Here is a 17,967-nt window from a genome sequence, read left to right as displayed (position 1 = left end):
GCCGCCGAACATCGGATCAGAGTTTTGAAAATTCATATTTTTTTTTCTTTTTTCATGAGCACTATTCCGCCTATTCCGCCGCTAGATTAAGTAAGAATTCACGTCCGTTGTTGCTTTATCGGAAGCTCTGCATAACATTTCGATCGCCGAACGCTGAGCCCCTCCACTTCGAATGGCTTTTAGAAAGAAAAAAAAAAAACGCTGGTTTTGCCATATCCTTCTTCCGTTGCGGAAACGACCAACGCCCCCGTGCGCACACATTTTAACGAATACATGAATATATACCATCAAGACGGCGCTGAAGAAAAACTGATGTTTAAACGGTGACACACTAGCGGTAGCCCGGTGAAATTCTTGTTTTGTTTTATTGTTTTCGTGCTTCCAATGGTTTTGTTGCAGAGGTTTTCTTTTATGGATGTAAAGACTGTATACCTAACTTTCCGAGAAAAAAAAACTGAAAGAAAATAGCGGCCCAAGCTGGTTCACCCTCGTAATGTTATCGATCGTTGAGAACTAGAAAGAAAACGGACAGAGCGATCCAACGTTCGAAACTTCATCTTTTTTTTTTTTTTAATTTAATTTTTCGCTTCTCATAAATAGCATATACTTTCGGAAGAGGGTGCAGTGTGAGCGTAAAACTCAATTTCGATTTTTTGTTGGATAGAATATAGCTGTATAGACTTATCTCTAAGTAGGTACTCTCTACAGTCGTTTAGATAAACCAGGGAAAACAACATCAAACATCCGATTCGAAATGAAGTTTGACGTTCGTGATGTGACCGTCGCACGACTAGATCGACGCGGCCCCTCCGCGAACAGACAGACGTCATAGTTCGACAAATCAAAGAAAGAAACGTACGCTGCCTGCCAGTTAAATTCCAAAAACTTTGATTAAAACATGAAAAGGAATAATTATTGAAATGCTAAGAGCTAGTTGATTAGCTCTCCTTCTTTTTCTCGGTTGCGTACACGTAAATAAACAGAAACAGATGAAGCCCATAGCAACGCTGAAACGGCTATTGATTTGAACGAGATTCGTTAAAAGTGTTGATGCTTTCGTTTTCATCCGAAAAACTAAGGAAACTATCAAAAGGGAAGAATACGGGGTCGTGTGTTTCAGAACCCGAGATCAGGTGCCCTTGTTATCCCTTCTCTTGACAAGACCTTGTTTCTGCCAGGGCATGGCAGACGTGGTGAAAGCAAACATCCCGCACAGATGGTTCGTACACTCGTTTTTACACGATACCTTTTTTTTTCTGTATCATTTGGCCCTTGCAGCTGCATCGATGTCCCAATACTTATTTACTCTTCAGAGAAAATTCCCGTCGCTAAGTGAAACTTTAATTCCTGTCCGTGATTGGATCGAATTCCCTATAAACCGCTAACCAAAGAAAACAACCAGCTTTGACCGGCTGTCTATTTATTTTGTTTCGTTTAATCCCGTCTGAATAAAGGGAAGCACGACCGCAATAACATTCTCAGCGTGTGTTTGTCCTAAGCCATCGTCAATAGCTGTTCTATGTCTTTAGCGTATGTATCTATTTACACTGAAAATGTATCACCCTTCTCTTTTGAAAAGCCTGCGCTATCTACACGCCGAATTGTGATCGATACGTACCGCCAACACCGCTGCTTTATGTGTTCCTTTTCATGATAATGTGGGGGGGGGGGGCAGTCTCTCTCCCGTGCACGAGGACCCTCCCGTTTTTAAAGACTGCACACTAGAGACAAGTGGATCATTTGAAAACATTCAGCTGGATCCCCTTTTTCTTTTTTTTTTTTTTTTTCATTGAACTGTTTTTTCCTTTTCAATTGCGCTCGTGTTTCCGGCTAAAACACGGCCGTGCAACCGCCCGACAGAGAATGACTCCGTTATAGAACTTGGTGATCGAGTGAGTGCCAACCGTTGTGTACATTGCCGGTTATTTTGATAACGATATATCACCGTGAACGCCATAGAGTTGCGAGTTAGAAACGGAATACGCGGCGATAGCATCTGCCGTTTGTTTTGCTGCATCGCGCATGAGCACGCGCTTGTGTTTGTTGTAGTAAGAGAGAGAGGCCGAAGAGAAACGTGAACGGGGGGGAGCCTGCACGCGCACGCAGACACAATGAGAAATGTATCAAAGCTGGCCAAAAAAATGCTAAAGGTGTGGGACGTCCGACAGTGCCGGCTCAGTTGACGTTCTCCCGCCACCGACCGGACAGCACACCCATCCCCAAAAACAATTTTTACTTCTTCTTTCCCTTCACGTTTTTTTTTGCTCCCCACCCACGCACCGTCAGTAGTTTGAAAGGCCTTTCGTTGACTGCATCTTCGTCGCCAACGACGCCTGTCTTCTGTCTCTCTTTCACGTCGTCAACGACTGTTGCCCTTCATCACCGTCAAACGAAAGAAAAAAACGTAGGTGGAGTAATTAATATTAGACTTTGAAAATTAAAATTAGACCTAGACTAGAGCCTACTAAGCTTTTTAAAGCGAAATGGTTCGTTTTTGATGCGATCCAATTACGAATTTTCTTTGTGCATAAACTGGAATTCACGAGAAAAAAAAATCGGTACACTTCGAGTAAGCGGACGCGGGAGTATTGTTTTATTTATTTGATGGACGGTATAGTGTTTTCCTTTTGTCTATACTGGGATCAATAAGCACACCTATATCTCGATCGAAGTTGCTGGTCCCATTTCCTTTCCCATTTTTTTTTCCCACGGTCTCTTCAGTTCTCATTTTCTCCGTTAGAAAAAAAAAAAAAAATAGAAATAAGAGCGTCGTTCGAGGAAGACAACGTGCTACCAGTACTAATTAGTATTCCCTTCTTACAATAAAGATGAAAGAAAGAAATCTTCAATGCACTGCGTATTGTCCGTCTCTTAGGGAACTATACGTACGGCAGTGATTGACGTGAAATTAAAAGTTAATTGAAGTCTAATCACGACCCCCAAAAGCCAATTGTGTGACGATGCAACTGGCTTTCGACGCCGCCACGTCCTTTTTCTGTATAATATAACGTTGGCTCCGCTTTTAGTGTGTATAGCTTGTAAAAAAAAAAAAAAAAAAACGTAAAATAAAAGAGGACGTGCTGTGTTCCATCTCCTTCATCGTACGGTTCCATTAAGGCCACCCATCTTTGCGGGGGTGCCGGAACGGGCCAACAAAGCCAACCGTATAGTTGCCAAAGAGAAAAAAAAAAAAAAAGGAAACGAGACATGTGTCGGAGACGAGCATCCAAAGTTATATAGTCGTGGTGATTCGATCATGCACGCCAAAGATTGGAAGTCATGAAAGAAAAATGAAAGGATGATCGAATAAAGAATTGGAACACACGAACAATGGGCAAAAAACGTTTTATTTTTTTTTTTATCTGTTTAATTCCACAAAAGTAGCCATCCATTTACAAAAGAATAACTTTACTTCCCCCCTACCATAGTGGCCAATCATCTTTCTAACTTAAAAAAAAAAAGGAAAAAACTCAAGTTGCTGTACTCTCCTTTTAAAACTAGCGTCCACCAAGTGTACACGTAACTTCCTTTCTATATTCCGATGTAGTACGTAGTATACATAACACACGACTACCGAAAACTTTTATTTTTCTTTCTTTACCTTTCGTCCAAAGAAGAGAAAGAAAGAAAAAAAAAGAAAAGAATTCTTGTCGTAACTTGAGCGAATGTGTCGGTTGCCGAAAGGTAACACAATACCGCACGAGCGCGCGCGTCTAGGTGGTTCGGTAGTCGCTATTGTACCGGCCATATACATCCCATGTTAGTTTCAGTGGCACGCTGTCTATATACTCAACTGTATATGGCGTTGGACATTGCATAAGATGTGGACGGGAGGGACGAGGAAAAATAGTTTTTGCGTATACCAGACAGACAGCAAAAACTTCCTCGGAGAATAATAGCGCCACTTCCGTTTCAATGCTTTGAGACTAGAAGTAAAAAGCCGCAACATGACGTGACATGTCTCTCCGACAAGGGTAGTTCAACTCCCTTTTCTTTTTTTTTCTGTTCGTTTTCGTACGTGTATATGGCATTATGCAAATAGATGGTATCGTAATGCTGACAGCCTAACCTATTACGCTGATATGCAGCTATAAAGCTTTTACCGAACGTCACTCTCCGCTCCGTTCCGGAAGACGTGGCAGCCTATTACTAACCAATGACGATCTATATCACGCATTCCTGTTTGAATTTCCATTATTTATTTTTTTTTATTAATAGTTGATTCTTATTCAATTAATATGCGCATATAGACAAGCAAGAGATCAAATCATTCGCTTCACCCTAAGCAAAATGGAGTTGTAATCGTAAAAAATGCTCAATTTAATAGACGTGTTGATGTTGCTGCTATATGTCTATGTTTACGGCTAGACTTAATTGTTAGTTATTATGTGTGCAAAAAAAAAAAATAGAACGGGCGTCGTTCACTTGCTGGATTTTTGCGTTATGCAAGTGGGCCGGAGGAAACACTTTTTGTTTGGCCGAGGAAATTCGGGGAGTGACAAATGGACACGGACCAAGTTAGTGGCTTGAAAGCCTACCGGGGTACAATAGATCACCATAGCAATGCGCCATTGTGATGCATCAAATACGCTATTTAAAAAAAATAATAATAATAAATAAATTTTTTGTGTGTATCCCTCATCGTATTCGCATGTCATGGAGTAGGAAATGAGCGCGCGCACGCTCGTACGGCTATACTATATATGGGCGATAACTTTTCTGTTCCATTATACACGTCGGGGGCCGTCCATTTGAAGGCTGAACGGGCCTGCACGCCAGCAGCCCAGCAGGTGGTGGTCTGGCTGTTGAATTATTTAATTTGTTGTTATGTAGACTCTGTACTCTAAATCGTCCGCAGCCGAGTCTACACAGGCTATGTAAACTGATGGCGAGCTCTGCTTTCTGTTTCTCGCGTGACTCGTTTGTCTTTTTTATTTCGTTTTTTTTTTTTTTTTTTTTTTTTTTTGGCCACACAAATCAAATGTAACCAAGAGGACGTCAGTGAATTTTTAACGTCAAGCTCGTATTTCTTTTAAAGACTAGTGTGGGAATAATTGTCCACCGACTGTGTGAATATTATTTCAGACTTTTGTGGCTCTGTCTTGTTGATGTATGTCAGTGAAATGTAACGTACACGGATATTCAAATCAGATGGACGATGCGCTTCACAATTTATACGGGTGGGAAGAGCTAGAGATTGTTAAGGGACGGACAAGAAGCTTATCCGTACGGAAAAGATAAAAGATGGGGAAAAAGAATGAAAGGGAGATGATAGACGAGAATATGAGGGAGCTGGAAAGAAAGATGAGGGCGTCCGAAAATCACCACAGCCACACAAACATCCCCCCCCCCCCCTCCCCCGCCCCGTTTGTGCCATCTACGATGTGTGTTTGCTGCTCTGGCAGATGAATTTATTGATGCGTAGGGGAGGCCTGCCTCAAATGTGTGCGCGTGGAAAATGGGCGAGGCCGAACGGCAGTGGCGTGAATCATCTTTGGCCGTCACCCGTCCAGCAGCTGTGTCAAGGAGGCCAGCATGGTCGTTGTGCTAGATGGAATCACGCCGTTGCCACTACGAGGGGGATACATCCATAAGAAATGCTGTCTGTTGTTTGCTCTTTAACATCCCTCTTTCGCCCCTATAGCTATCGGCTTCAGCATATATTAAGACCTATAGATGGCCAAAGGGGTTTCCCATTCATCATCACGTCTATTTTATTTATTTTTTTCTTTCCAAGTCTATCAGAAAATAACACTCTTCCTGTCAAAGCAAAAAGAACTGAAAGACTAGAGTTTCAACTTCCCCAATTTGGTTGATTCTATTTTTATTTTTGTTTACAATTTCATTGGCTCGTGTGTTTGCGTACGTAGATATAGAATACGTGAGTGCTATTTGCTTTAGTTATATTGATTGAAAGAAACATTTACCCTTACTATACTGTCTACTGCCGGTAAAGGGATATCATTTCTATGTCTCGATATCAATTTTTATCGCTTTAGTATTTGAATTGATCAGTTGGGCGATCTGTGCCCAGCGACTGCGATCAATCGCCATTCACCTCTGGTAATCGGACGTCTTAATCGCATGCACAGAAAGAGAACAAAATGCTTTTCCATTTAACATTGACTGTTTACGGCGTAACGTAAGCTTTCATCAGGTTATTTCATAGGTGTACAATCCACTGCTAAGTTCGTGTTACCCATTGATAAGTGCCCTAAAAATCTATGAAATCTTCTGAGTCTGTTGCATGTTTCGAGCTTTAGTTGGCTGGCGAGGTCTCATCACCGTGAGCCAACGTGAATGTTGTAGCACGCGCGCCCCACGTCGGTCCTGTTCGTCTTGCGTTGAAGAGCTCGCGTGTTTCGTTCAACGGACAAAGTCTTTTCCTCCTCTCGTTTTTTTTTTTCGACCACCCTTAAAGCCCCATATGGTCGAAACATTGAATTCAGTTTCCTTCTCAACGTTCGTAGGCGTTATCGTACGTACAACATCTTTAACTATATTGGCCATCGCTATTGCTAGCCCTGATTTTTTGTTTCTCTACAAAGGTTTCTTCTATCGGTTGTCTAGCACCAATCGTTTATATATATATATATTTTCGATCTTGCAAGACTTGTTTTGTTTGTTTGTTTGTTTGTTGTTGAGTTTTGATCCTTATTCGGATGGGCTAGCAAGATCGCTGGGCGTCTTACACGAACGCTAAAGCAATGCGAATAAACACGGAACAAATAAATACACCAATTTATGCGGGCTCTGTCGTCGAACAATCGACTCAACAACGGACACGCCCATTTTAACAGACCTGCAGCACGCTAGAGGCGATCGGACTGTAGCTAAGAAATTGCGCTCTTGTCAAGCAAATAAAGAAAGAAAAAATATGAAAATTAAGAAAAAAGAAACGGGGAAAAGAGGAGACGCCTAGTGTTTGAATTGGCACCGTTAGTTTGAGAGTACATACAATCTGCAACGCAACTAAACGAGAAACTTTTGCAAAAGAAAAAAGGTGGAAAAGTTCGAAAGCAACAAAGGGCGAAACTCTGGCGTTGGACAAACACGCAAACGTAGGCTCTCAGTGGAGCGGGTCGTCAAGAGGAAAAGTGGAACACGAAATGCGTGCGTTCACCAACAATGTACCCCCCACTTTTTATCCTGCTGCAAGAGCTATATGAAGAGCAATAACGTTGCAATAATGGCTAGACGATTGTGAAACCATATAAGCTAATCATACTACCAAATTTTATTTCTTCTTTTTCTTTTTTTCCCTCGTGCGCCTTTTAACTTGAGTTTGCGAAAGCTCCGTCTGAGTCATCTTCTGCTGATCAAAGGCATATTTTATGTGATTTCGTTGAAACCCAAAAAGAAACATAACGGTGAACTGTTTGGGATGCGAAAAGTAATTGACGGTATCTATCATCAGTCTTTTGTTGCTGATGACGTTGAAGACACTCCCTCAGGCTATTTATGCGCTACCGTTACAAACCGTTAGCAGGGATTTATGATTTCCAAGACTTTGATCGATGCAACATGTTTTTTTATATATAGATATATTTTTAGACGAAAAAAAAAATCGAGTCAGTTTGCGGCAATTTATGTTTTTGATCCGTTTTTAGATCGATTCGCTGTTAAACGAGCAAACAACTGTCAATTTGTCTGTCCCTCTCGCGTCCCACGCTTTGTGATAAAGTGTAGCTTATTGCGTTATTATTCAAAAATGGCCTTGTTTTCAGTTTCCTGGGCTCGCAATCCAGTTAGCCATGAGCTCTGACAGCTCTCGGTTTCCCAGGAAACGCGAATGAATTTTTCTTCCTTGCTTCCCCTAGACGGTGGGCACATAAAACGAAACGTCATATGTCACGAGTGTTTTTGAATTATTAAAATGGCATCATTTGCAGAACCTTTTTGTACGTCCCACTCTGCCCTCATTCTTGGTAAACTGTCTTGCCCTGATGTGTGATAGCTAACTCTCTTTTTATAAGTCATAATACCGCCATTAAACTTTAATCGTTTTGCCTTTATGTGCGTTGACAATAGTTTTATCTTTTTATCGGCAGTGAAAACAAGAAAACAAAAGATGAGTTCCGGCAATCAGAAGAACTCAGCAGCCCAGCAGAAGAACAATTTTCGAGTCAATCTGGACCGTTGCACCAATTTCATGCGCCAGTTCCGCGATCCGGAGAGCCGCGAGTTGACCAAACTGTCGGCCAACCAGTTCATGGATGTCTGGAGCCACTACGACAAGGACGGTAATAATCCAACAATTGACCATCGTTCAACAATAGATTGCGTACGAGTACATTTATTATGTACATGGCTCCCTTTTGTTTTATATATGTATGTTGTATATATTTTTCAATTGTCTCCGGTTGTACATGTCAGGATGTTTGCGTTCTATATTGACTTTACCTAACGGCGCTTTATACGGCGGGCAGTCACGGTTTCAAACAACTCGACTCCACCCATGAAACGTCGTGGTTTTTCTGTTTTTACTGGCTTCATCAACCCAATCAAAAGCTTGTAAAATCAAAAAAAAAAAAGAGCGCAGAAATGGGAGAGCGGGTCACATTTCTGATGGGTGCAATCCTTTAGTTTATTTGCGGGGTACCCGTTAACAACAAAAACTCTGTGGAACCAATAAGCGCATTACAAGCAAAAAGCGACATTGGAGCCAATAACCAGAGCCAAATCGTTGCACTGGACTTGGCATTGGCACAAACAACTTTATTCTTCAATTACAGAGAGACATAGTTGGTCGGAGCTTCTCGGTGAACTTTTGCTGGCCCACATCGTGATTGCGACCCGATTGCTTTTGCCTTTTACCCGCCTCCATAAACTAACTTTCACGAGTTGTCTTCTGTGTATACACAAAACCTGCTATCGAGCCGCTTGTTCTTGATGGCCATTGCGGGATTTCTCGTTCATGCCGCAAAGCAAAATGCAAACCCCTGTCTGTCATGTGCGAATTTTCTAGGGCGATATTATTCCCGATAGGCCTTCAATGACTATAGATCTGTACGATACAAAAGAATAGTGAACCGTTTGCCTTGTTTCGTGTAGAACCACTTCCATTCTATCCGTAATTAAGTCAGTTTAATGGGGGGTAAAGAAATAATTGATAAGTTTTTTTGCGAGCGTTTTCATTGAATGAAAGATGGCGAATCTGTACGTGTATTGTTATAATGACGCCAGTTGTACAAAAGGCACGTGACGTGCTCTTAAAAGAAAGTAGCGCCAGTGATTTCTTAACCGTACGTGAACTGAGATCAACGTACGTGTCGGGTTATTACGGGCCGCTGCGTGCAAAGTTGATATTTTCCCCGCGGTGCTCCGGATGTCAAATAGGTTGAAAAGAAAACGCACCTTCATCTCCTTTCTCTGATGTATATCTTTATCTTTGTTTCTTCTTCTCCTTCTTCTTCTTCTGTAGTGTGCACAAAAGGGAATACGAGAATCAAAGAGAGCCAGCGCAGAGTTAAGTCAACAAAAGAAACTGTGAGCGAGAAGGAACGGCACACGACCAAACGCGCACGAAGTGCACTAAAGTTCAATAAAAAAAAAAGAAGAGGACAGCAAAAAAAGAAATGAACTTGAGAAAAGAAAAGAGACGAATAATAATAGACAGAGAGAAGAGTGAGAGACTGAATGAAATTTTATTCAAAATGACGAGCCTGACGGTGGGATAGGGGGATAGGGATGGCGTGCGCGTTTCCTCGAGCACGGGATGCTGGCGCATTGCGGAGAGACAGACGAGAAGGGCTATTGTTGCCATTGCCATCTTATTTATTTATTTTTTATTTATTTATGTATGCTTTCTTTTATTTATTTTTTATATCGGGGTCTTGTCGTTCGGCCTGTCCTTGTTGAACGACCGAGGGCTTACGGAACAGCTAACATTCACAGAGATGAGGGAGGGGAAAAAAAGACACGGAACCGAAAGATAAAACAGCCACTCGTTCATTGTATATGTCTATAGAGCTGTGTTACTCTGTTTTCTTCCCTTTTTTTTTTGTTGCTGTTGTCGCTCGCTTTCCTCTTTATGCGTTATATTACGCCAAACCCAACGGCACGTAATGGAAAGAAAAAGAGGCAAAATATTACGGACACTATACGGCTATGTTTGACCAGTCACGAGCAATTTTTACAGCCCCTATCCAATTGCGAGTCGTTCCCTTTTATTTCTACTACTCTGTCGCCTTGTTTTGTTGCAATGCTGTTATCTGTGACTAGCATGTAACAGCATACATGAATCCTAGCGAGGGATAATTCACTGGAAGTGCTGTTAACAAAAAAGAAAACTATTCAAAACGGAAGTGTAAGCCGGAATAAGAAAAAAAAAACAGCTCGAATTCTAGCATCACGCCACATCTATGATTGCTCGTAACATGTACGTAAATTTATTCGTTTTGGTGGTACCTATAACTTGAAAGACGCAATTCCCTGACGTCAAAAGGCTCGTGGAAATAGCTCGATATAGACGGACATCAATTCTGGGCTTTTCTCCATCGCATCTACACAATGTCAGACACTTTCATCACTAGTCCGTCTACTATTTTTTATCTTCTTTATGATTTATTGTTGCGCGCGTTTACTCGATCGTTCTCATTTTCGTGGCAAAGCCGGTGATTAGTACTTTGCTAAAATCATCATAAAATCATTGGGTCAGATCCATTTGCGCTTGGTTCTTCTTATGAACTTTGCTCTCCTTTTGCTCATTACATCATCAAGCGTGTTCTGGCCGTACACTTGCGTATACGTCTATCAAAGTGCTCCCTTTTTTCCTCCCTATTAAACATCATATTTTTTTTTTTGTTTTTGCTCCCTTTGCGCTTTGTGGCTTACGCGATGCATTTGTATAGACTGCATAAATTGTAGAAGCACTCGACAGCTGGCCAAAACATACCAAATTATGAAGGCTTTTCGTTTTCCTGAAAACTTTAGTGGCCGGCTCTTAGCGTCCCGACAGGGGCAGTGTTTTTACTTTTTGTCTGTGCGTCTTGATAGCAAATCGTATAATGCTCCTTTTTTTATAAGTAACTACTGCCACTATTAGTATTGCGAGTGCCTATTAGCGCCAACATTTACTACCCCTAAAAGAAAAGCTTAAGGCTTCCCAAATGGCACCGCTGTTTTGCCATATATTCAACGCACTTCGTTCGTTAAGTCTTTCAGCTTTCTCTACCTTTTTCTTTTTTTTTTTTTTTGAATAGATGGACAGTAAATTTTCTCCTTTATTGGAGAAGAAAACACAAAAGAAGCTTGGCGTAACATGAGAGCACACTGCTCCGCTCTGTACCAATGCCTATAACTCATTTTATCTCGTTGTAATATTTTTATTTATGAGCGGATGCCGACTATGTGTTTTCTTCGTTTTCTCAATTTTGTTTACTATACAAATTTATTCTTTTTTCAAAGAATAATAGTGGCTGAGCATAACTCGGACCTCTGTCCGCTGCCCGATTTCTATTTATGATCTATAGCTTTCCTCGAATCAACACCTTAGATGACCAGACTGTTACATAAATGTTACATTTTGTACATTACTCTATTATGAATGATGCAAAGTGAACCTAACTCTCTCTCTCTAAACATTAGGTAATGGCTACATCGAAGGCACCGAACTGGATGGCTTCCTGGCCGAATTCGTTTCCAGTGTCAATGTCTTGGATGTCGGTCCCGAGGTGAGTCTAACTAACTTCTTCACATTACTATGCGAAAACGTATCCATGTCTAATGCTTCTATAGCGTCGGAATCGCTGGGGATGGTTGAGCAGGCAATACCGACTTCTTTTTTAGACGTTGATAAATCACCCTATTTACAAAGTTGAATTTTCCATGACGTTTGCATAAAAATCTGAAAGGCCTCGCAACCGGTAAAATATCCGTTGGGAAAGTTAAACCCAAATTTCCTGTCGACAAGGAAGGGACAACTCAATTGCAAGCAATTTGCATAATACGGCGCTGCGAGGCTTGCAGCGGAATCGAAAAAAAAGACCTATACTTCTTGTCAGCTGAATTATTTCCTTGCCGCTGCCGCCAATAGACTTTTAAATGCATACCAAATAGGACCATCATTATGCAGAATAAGAAGATTTTCAACTCAACTTTTGATGTCAATTTTCCTCAAAAAAAAATTCTCATCCGTACAAAAGATTAAAACAATACGCCCGGGTCCTACGAATTCGCAAAATGTCCTTTTGACATCCGCCCTCGTAAGATTAGCATATCTTTGCCCCGAAAAGTTGATAGCCAAGACTTGGCATGACACAGCAAAATAGACTGCTTACGTATTCACGTATCGTATTTCATTGGTGTGAGTGGTAGAATAAGCTTTACTCGATTCATGGTTGCTCTGACTACATCATAGTCATAGTTATCATTATACGCCCGGCGGAGGGTCGCCCTTTGCTTCGTCTTCTGCGGCATTTCCCTGCGCTCAATGTCCTCGTCGTTTGTGAGCTCCTTCATCATCGTTATTAGATGGATTCTCAATTTACCAGCAGACCTGCATTGCTGGACTGCAGAGCATTAATGTGGAAGACGATGTAGTGATGAAGGATCGCTGTTACACGAGTAGAGGGTAGCTCCGTTTTGCCAAGTACAGTAGTTGCACGACTGGCACGTAACATTCTTTCCCCAAGTTTGGCAAAATATCGAGAAAACCTGGAAACTTGGTCCACACACTTGACAGGTCCCTCCCCCTCCACCTAAAGCGACTGGGTAGGAAGCAGCGTGGATCGATGCGTGGTGCATGCGTGTCCATATACAGTAATAGCGTAGCAGACGGGCTCACTAACTATCAAACTGGTCGTTGACAGCGTCCAAAATGCTTCGAATGATGAAACTAGTGGGTAAGGCTAAACCTCCCAAAAAAAGGGACAGAAAAACAAAACAAAATAAAAAATGATAATAATAGAAAAGGGGGGGGGGAGGTTGAATGTCGGCGGTGAGATGCAAGTCGATAGTTGGCCAGGAGACTTTTATTGCACGCTTGTTTTTAATGGCTCGTGAATAAAAAGCCCGAGATATCGGCGCATGCAGAGTTTATATCTGTTGACATGTCGTGTTCGTTGCCATCTATGTGTGTTTTTTTTTTTTTTGCGTTTATTACATTTAAAGAACGCGGATCCGCCTTGGGGAGATCATTTTCCATTTCAACATGACTCTACAATCAATATTTATGCTGTAGCTCTCTGCGCATTTTTTTATTTTTCCCTTTCTTTTTATTTATGCTTTTGATTATTCGACCCTTGGGGTGCTCAAGGACCTCAAGTCCACTCTGTTGTATGTGTTCTATAACTCAATCAGCCTGCGCCAAAAAGATATTTTTTTTTATTCCGTAAAAACAAAAGTAGAACTGGAAGAAAAAAAGAGTTCCTCACACTTCCACTTCTCAGAACGTTAAGTGCATCAGGAGTGAACGCTTGACTTCGTCTTAGACCCGTTTGATCGAATTTACTTAGACAGCCCACCTGGAACTGCAGCACTTCACTATGGATCCAAAATTATAGATTCTAATTTAGCCAAATTTTGTTGCCTGCACTGCGTGAATTCGACCTTAGAATGATCAATCATTTAGCTGTGTATGCTCTGAAACACAGCTTGAAGCTATAAAAACAGCGGGACAGGTCTGAAAGAACCAAAACTAGCAACTGGAACGGGTTAAGTCAAAACAAGAAATTCACTCACCAATAGGACGGATAGCCATCGCCATCCGAACAGAATGGATATGTAGATCATATAAATGTATTGCTGTCAATCGACGAAATCTACAGTGAACGACACGCAATGGCATTGTATCGAACTTGACGATCGATCAGTGGCACCACTGGCAAATTGTTGTTGTTTTTGGGTGATCGTATTATCCTGCTTTGCGTGCGCGAGCTTTTTACTTCGTGTAACGTGTGACGATGTCAAATTTGAGAGCGGATTGACACGACCATGGGCTTGTACCTGCTTTAAACGCATAGTATGTTTGTCTTATTGTTCACGTTTCTCGTTCGGCCAGATTCGTTGATGTGAAAATAGCGCACGACCTCATTTGTTTGGCCGGCACAGGCGAAAACGAAACGCCAATCGATAGAATGTCATGTATGTTTTGATGAAGGAGAATTGGCCCTGTTATATGCAGCGTCTGTTTATGTTTATTTGCTTTTCTCTATACTGATTGGTTTTGTTTGTTTATTCGCTTGATTGTAGGTCGTATCGGACGCCATGCTGGCCGAACTGAAGCAGTGCTTCATGGAAGCTTATGACGACAACCAGGATGGAAAAATCGACATTCGCGAGGTACACATGACGCATGTCGCGATTACTGGGCGAAGATTGACAGTTATGGCATGATTGGTTCAATCGTAACACGATGAGCATGTTTTTGTTGCCAAACGAACGTGCTTCGTTTGTTTTGTATCATTAGTCGGATGTTCTACATGCTTTTTTTTGTTTGCCTTATAATTGGAATAACAATAGTCTTTACATTTTTGATTGTCTTCGTTTCTCGGAACTCGATTGTACGTGCGCTCTAAATAGTTGGCCCAACTACTTCCCATGGAGGAGAACTTTCTGCTACTTTTCCGCTTCGACAATCCACTCGACTCCAGCGTCGAGTTCATGAAGGTAACAATAAACGTAATGGGAACAACTGACAAGCTGACAACAAGGCGAATTATTGTGTGTGTGTGTGTGTGTGTGTGTGTGTGTGTGTGTGTGTGTGTGTGTGTGTGTGTGTGTGTGTGTGTGTGTGTGTGTGTGTGTGTGTGTGTGTGTGTGTGTGTGTGTGTGTGTGTGTGTGTGTGTGTGTGTGTGTGTGTGTGTGTGTGTGTGTGTGTGTGTGTGTGTGTGTGTGTGTGTGTGTGTGTGTGTGTGTGTGTGTGTGTGTGTGTGTGTGTGTGTGTGTGTGTGTGTGTGTGTGTGTGTGTGTGTGTGTGTGTGTGTGTGTGTGTGTGTGTGTGTGTGTGTGTGTGTGTGTGTGTGTGTGTGTGTGTGTGTGTGTGTGTGTGTGTGTGTGTGTGTGTGTGTGTGTGTGTGTGTGTGTGTGTGTGTGTGTGTGTGTGTGTGTGTGTGTGTGTGTGTGTGTGTGTGTGTGTGTGTGTGTGTGTGTGTGTGTGTGTGTGTGTGTGTGTGTGTGTGTGTGTGTGTGTGTGTGTGTGTGTGTGTGTGTGTGTGTGTGTGTGTGTGTGTGTGTGTGTGTGTGTTAATTAAACAGCATCGCTGTCTGTCTGTCTGCTACACAGATCTGGCGAGAATACGATTCTGACGGCAGCGGATTCATCGAAGCCGACGAATTGAAAGTAGGTCACGTCGCTGTTTACTCTCGTGTATACATCGACTGCGTCATTGATCTTTTTCTTTAATTTATTGAACGAAAATCTAATTCGAACGTTTCCCTTTTTTTTGCGTGTGCTTTTTGTCTATGATTCGTTTAATTAAGAACTTCCTGCGCGACTTGTTAACTGAGGCTCAGCGTGAGAAAGAGGTCACCGAAGATAAGTTGATTGAATACACGGATACTATGGTAAGCGATGACTAAACCAAAAAAAAAATCATATAAACTTCCAATTCTAATATTTTTTTTCACGTTAATAGTTGCAAGTGTTTGATGCCAATAGAGATGGAAAGCTCCAGCTCTCCGAAATGTCCAAGTATGAATTATTTCTCGTTTCTTTTTTAGGCATTCCCGTTGAAATGAATTCTTTAGACGACAGAAAAGGAAATAGTTTCCCAATTTTTTAAAATTTATTTATTTATCTTTTTGTTTTGTTTTTTGTTTTATATCATAAAATATTCGGTTATTTGTATGTAGGCTGCTTCCAGTCCGCGAGAATTTCCTCTGCCGCCAAGTTTTTAAGGTAAAGATTTTTTTATATCATTTTTAAAAAATGACGTGCATTCTATTTGATTATTTACCGATTAAAGTAAATTACTATCCATCAATGCGTAACGACACGTATTAATCTATTTCTTCCCCCTTTTTCGTTTTCGTCCATTTCATGTCCGATATATAATGGATATCCTGCCATTCCTGACATCGTTCTCATTGCTCACGCCTGGGGTGACGCTTACAGGGCCCGACAGTGCTCTCCAAGGATGATATCGAACGAGTCTTCGCCCTCTATGACAGGGTAAGTTTCTAGCAAGTTTTATATAAGCTGTTGGAGTGCTGTCGCATTGCGTTTGCGGACCGTAACCACCCTTGCCTCCCTCACTCCAAAGACCACCGCGTTGGTGATGTTGTATTTTCGTGGCGAAGCTCCTTTTGCTTGATCCCGCTTCTATAATTGTCTGCTCTGTCGTCCCGAATCCTGAGAATCGGAAGCCACTCTGATGAGTTTGGGTATCCCTTGGACGTGGACATTGCTGTCGAGGAGACTGAAGATTCAGCTGATCCTGCACTTCATACTAACAGTTCCTTTCACTATTTAAAGCTGATTTTATATGGATACTGAACTTATTTCTTTATTGTACGTCTGCTTTTTAAAATTAATTGAAATTATCGCGTTTTTCCCATCGCAGGACAATAACGGAACGATTGAGAATGAAGAACTACGTGGATTCCTGAAAGATCTGTTGGAACTGGTGAAAAAGGCAAGTTGTAGGGTTAATAAATATTTGACAATTATGCTTGATTATCTTCTGCTGTTATATGCCCGGACGAAAGGGGCATTGACGTTGAGACATAAGTTAGAACTGGAATTGCATTGCTAACGATCTGAGCAACTTGGTTGGATGGCGGGTTATACAACGACTGGCTCACGAGTTCACGCTCATTTATTACAACGGTCTAATTCGCTAGGAAGATGAATGAGGGCATCCCTTTCAATTCGCTTTGGTCTTTTACCTCATACACATTCAGTCATAGGTCTGTGTCTCTCCATACCCAATCAACTCATCTACCTTTTACCCGCATCGTTAAAATTTTCACACAGTAAGCGCTCATACCACCCTCTCAATAGCTGTCGGACTTGGCGCTATAACATATGGTCATGGACTTAGCGCTATCTGCGATCTCTTTTTAAAAAATCAAATAAAACAAACAAAAAATTATAATGAATGCAAATTCCGTAAGCAAGCTATTTGCTATTGCTTTCTTTTTTGTTAACGTCTTTTATTTTGTATGAAATTGAACCATGCAGGATTATGACGCCCAAGATCTACTGGACTTTGAAGAGACTATTCTTCGTGGCTGCGATTTTAACCGTGACGGGAAAATCAGCAAGAAGGAGCTTACCATGATCTTGTTGGCATTGTCCAAACATAGCCAAGACGATGAAACAAAATCCAAGTAGAGGCAAGAGAAAACGTTCACGACAAGTTCCGTACGACATCAAATAACGATGTTAATGAATACGAAAAAAAAAAAAGTCTCCCATTTACAATGTATTGCCCCTCGTGAGTCAATTCTTAAGGATCTGAGAAGAGCAAAAAAAAAAAGTAAAAAATATTGGCTACCGCTGACCAGAAAAGTCAGTAGGAGTGGAATTCGACTCTATACATTCATTTTGATTGAGTATTTATTTGAAGGTAGTATTACATTGCATCGCTTGTTGGTGAGCAAAATTTCAAACCAGTGGTCGACGTTTGTTACTAGTCTATTGGGAATCTGTAATTTTTACCCCTATTTATACCACGTTTGTTCCAATTTTTTCCCAATAAATTGTCATCTCTAACCAAATCATCTCTAGTAGATTCTTAACGAATCACTCCCTATTGTCTGCTTTCCTTTCTGTGGCTCTACTATTTTCCTTCCTCTTTCATGAATTCGTTTCTTCATGTTATACGCGAGTTAAAAAAAGAAAAAAAAAGAAGACAAAAAGAAAAAATCGGTGGTTCACACCGTTTAAATATACAAAATTTAAAAAAGGAAAGCGAAATGAACCAGTCTTTTCTTCTAGTTATTTCTTTCTGTTGGAAATCAAGGACTTCTAATCGTTATAAGTAGTCAAATTTTAACGTGATATCTTTTTGAAACATTCA

At 41.2% G+C, this 17,967-nt stretch overlaps 1 protein-coding gene across 1 annotated transcript; it reads left to right on the top strand.

Moving 5' to 3' along the window:
- The first annotated feature begins 2,171 nt into the window (after nt 1-2,171).
- Nucleotides 2,172-17,409, top strand: LOC130703794 (calbindin-32-like). The gene is made up of 12 exons (XM_057525253.2): nt 2,172-2,404; nt 8,052-8,243; nt 11,590-11,675; nt 14,194-14,283; nt 14,524-14,610; nt 15,228-15,284; nt 15,425-15,508; nt 15,580-15,635; nt 15,797-15,842; nt 16,059-16,115; nt 16,507-16,578; nt 17,127-17,409. Exons 2-12 carry the CDS (start codon nt 8,072-8,074, stop codon nt 17,277-17,279), a joined length of 960 nt encoding a protein of 319 aa, XP_057381236.1. The 5' UTR covers nt 2,172-2,404; nt 8,052-8,071; the 3' UTR covers nt 17,280-17,409.
- Nucleotides 17,410-17,967: the final 558 nt, after the last annotated feature.

This window comes from Daphnia carinata, chromosome 7 (assembly GCF_022539665.2).
Source record: "Daphnia carinata strain CSIRO-1 chromosome 7, CSIRO_AGI_Dcar_HiC_V3, whole genome shotgun sequence".
NCBI classification, from domain to species: Eukaryota; Metazoa; Arthropoda; class Branchiopoda; order Diplostraca; family Daphniidae; genus Daphnia; species Daphnia carinata.
The sequence above is the reverse complement of the archived record's forward strand: the minus strand, read 5'-3'. Positions and strand labels throughout refer to the sequence as shown.

Bases quoted from the DNA above. Each gene is read 5' to 3' on its own strand.
- LOC130703794 (XM_057525253.2), top strand. From the start codon at position 8,072: ATGAGTTCCGGCAATCAGAAGAACTCAGCAGCCCAGCAGAAGAACAAT. The intron at 8,244-11,589 runs GTAATAATCCAA...TCTAAACATTAG, and splicing joins GAGCCACTACGACAAGGACG to GTAATGGCTACATCGAAGGC. The intron at 14,284-14,523 runs GTACACATGACG...CGCTCTAAATAG, and splicing joins GAAAAATCGACATTCGCGAG to TTGGCCCAACTACTTCCCAT.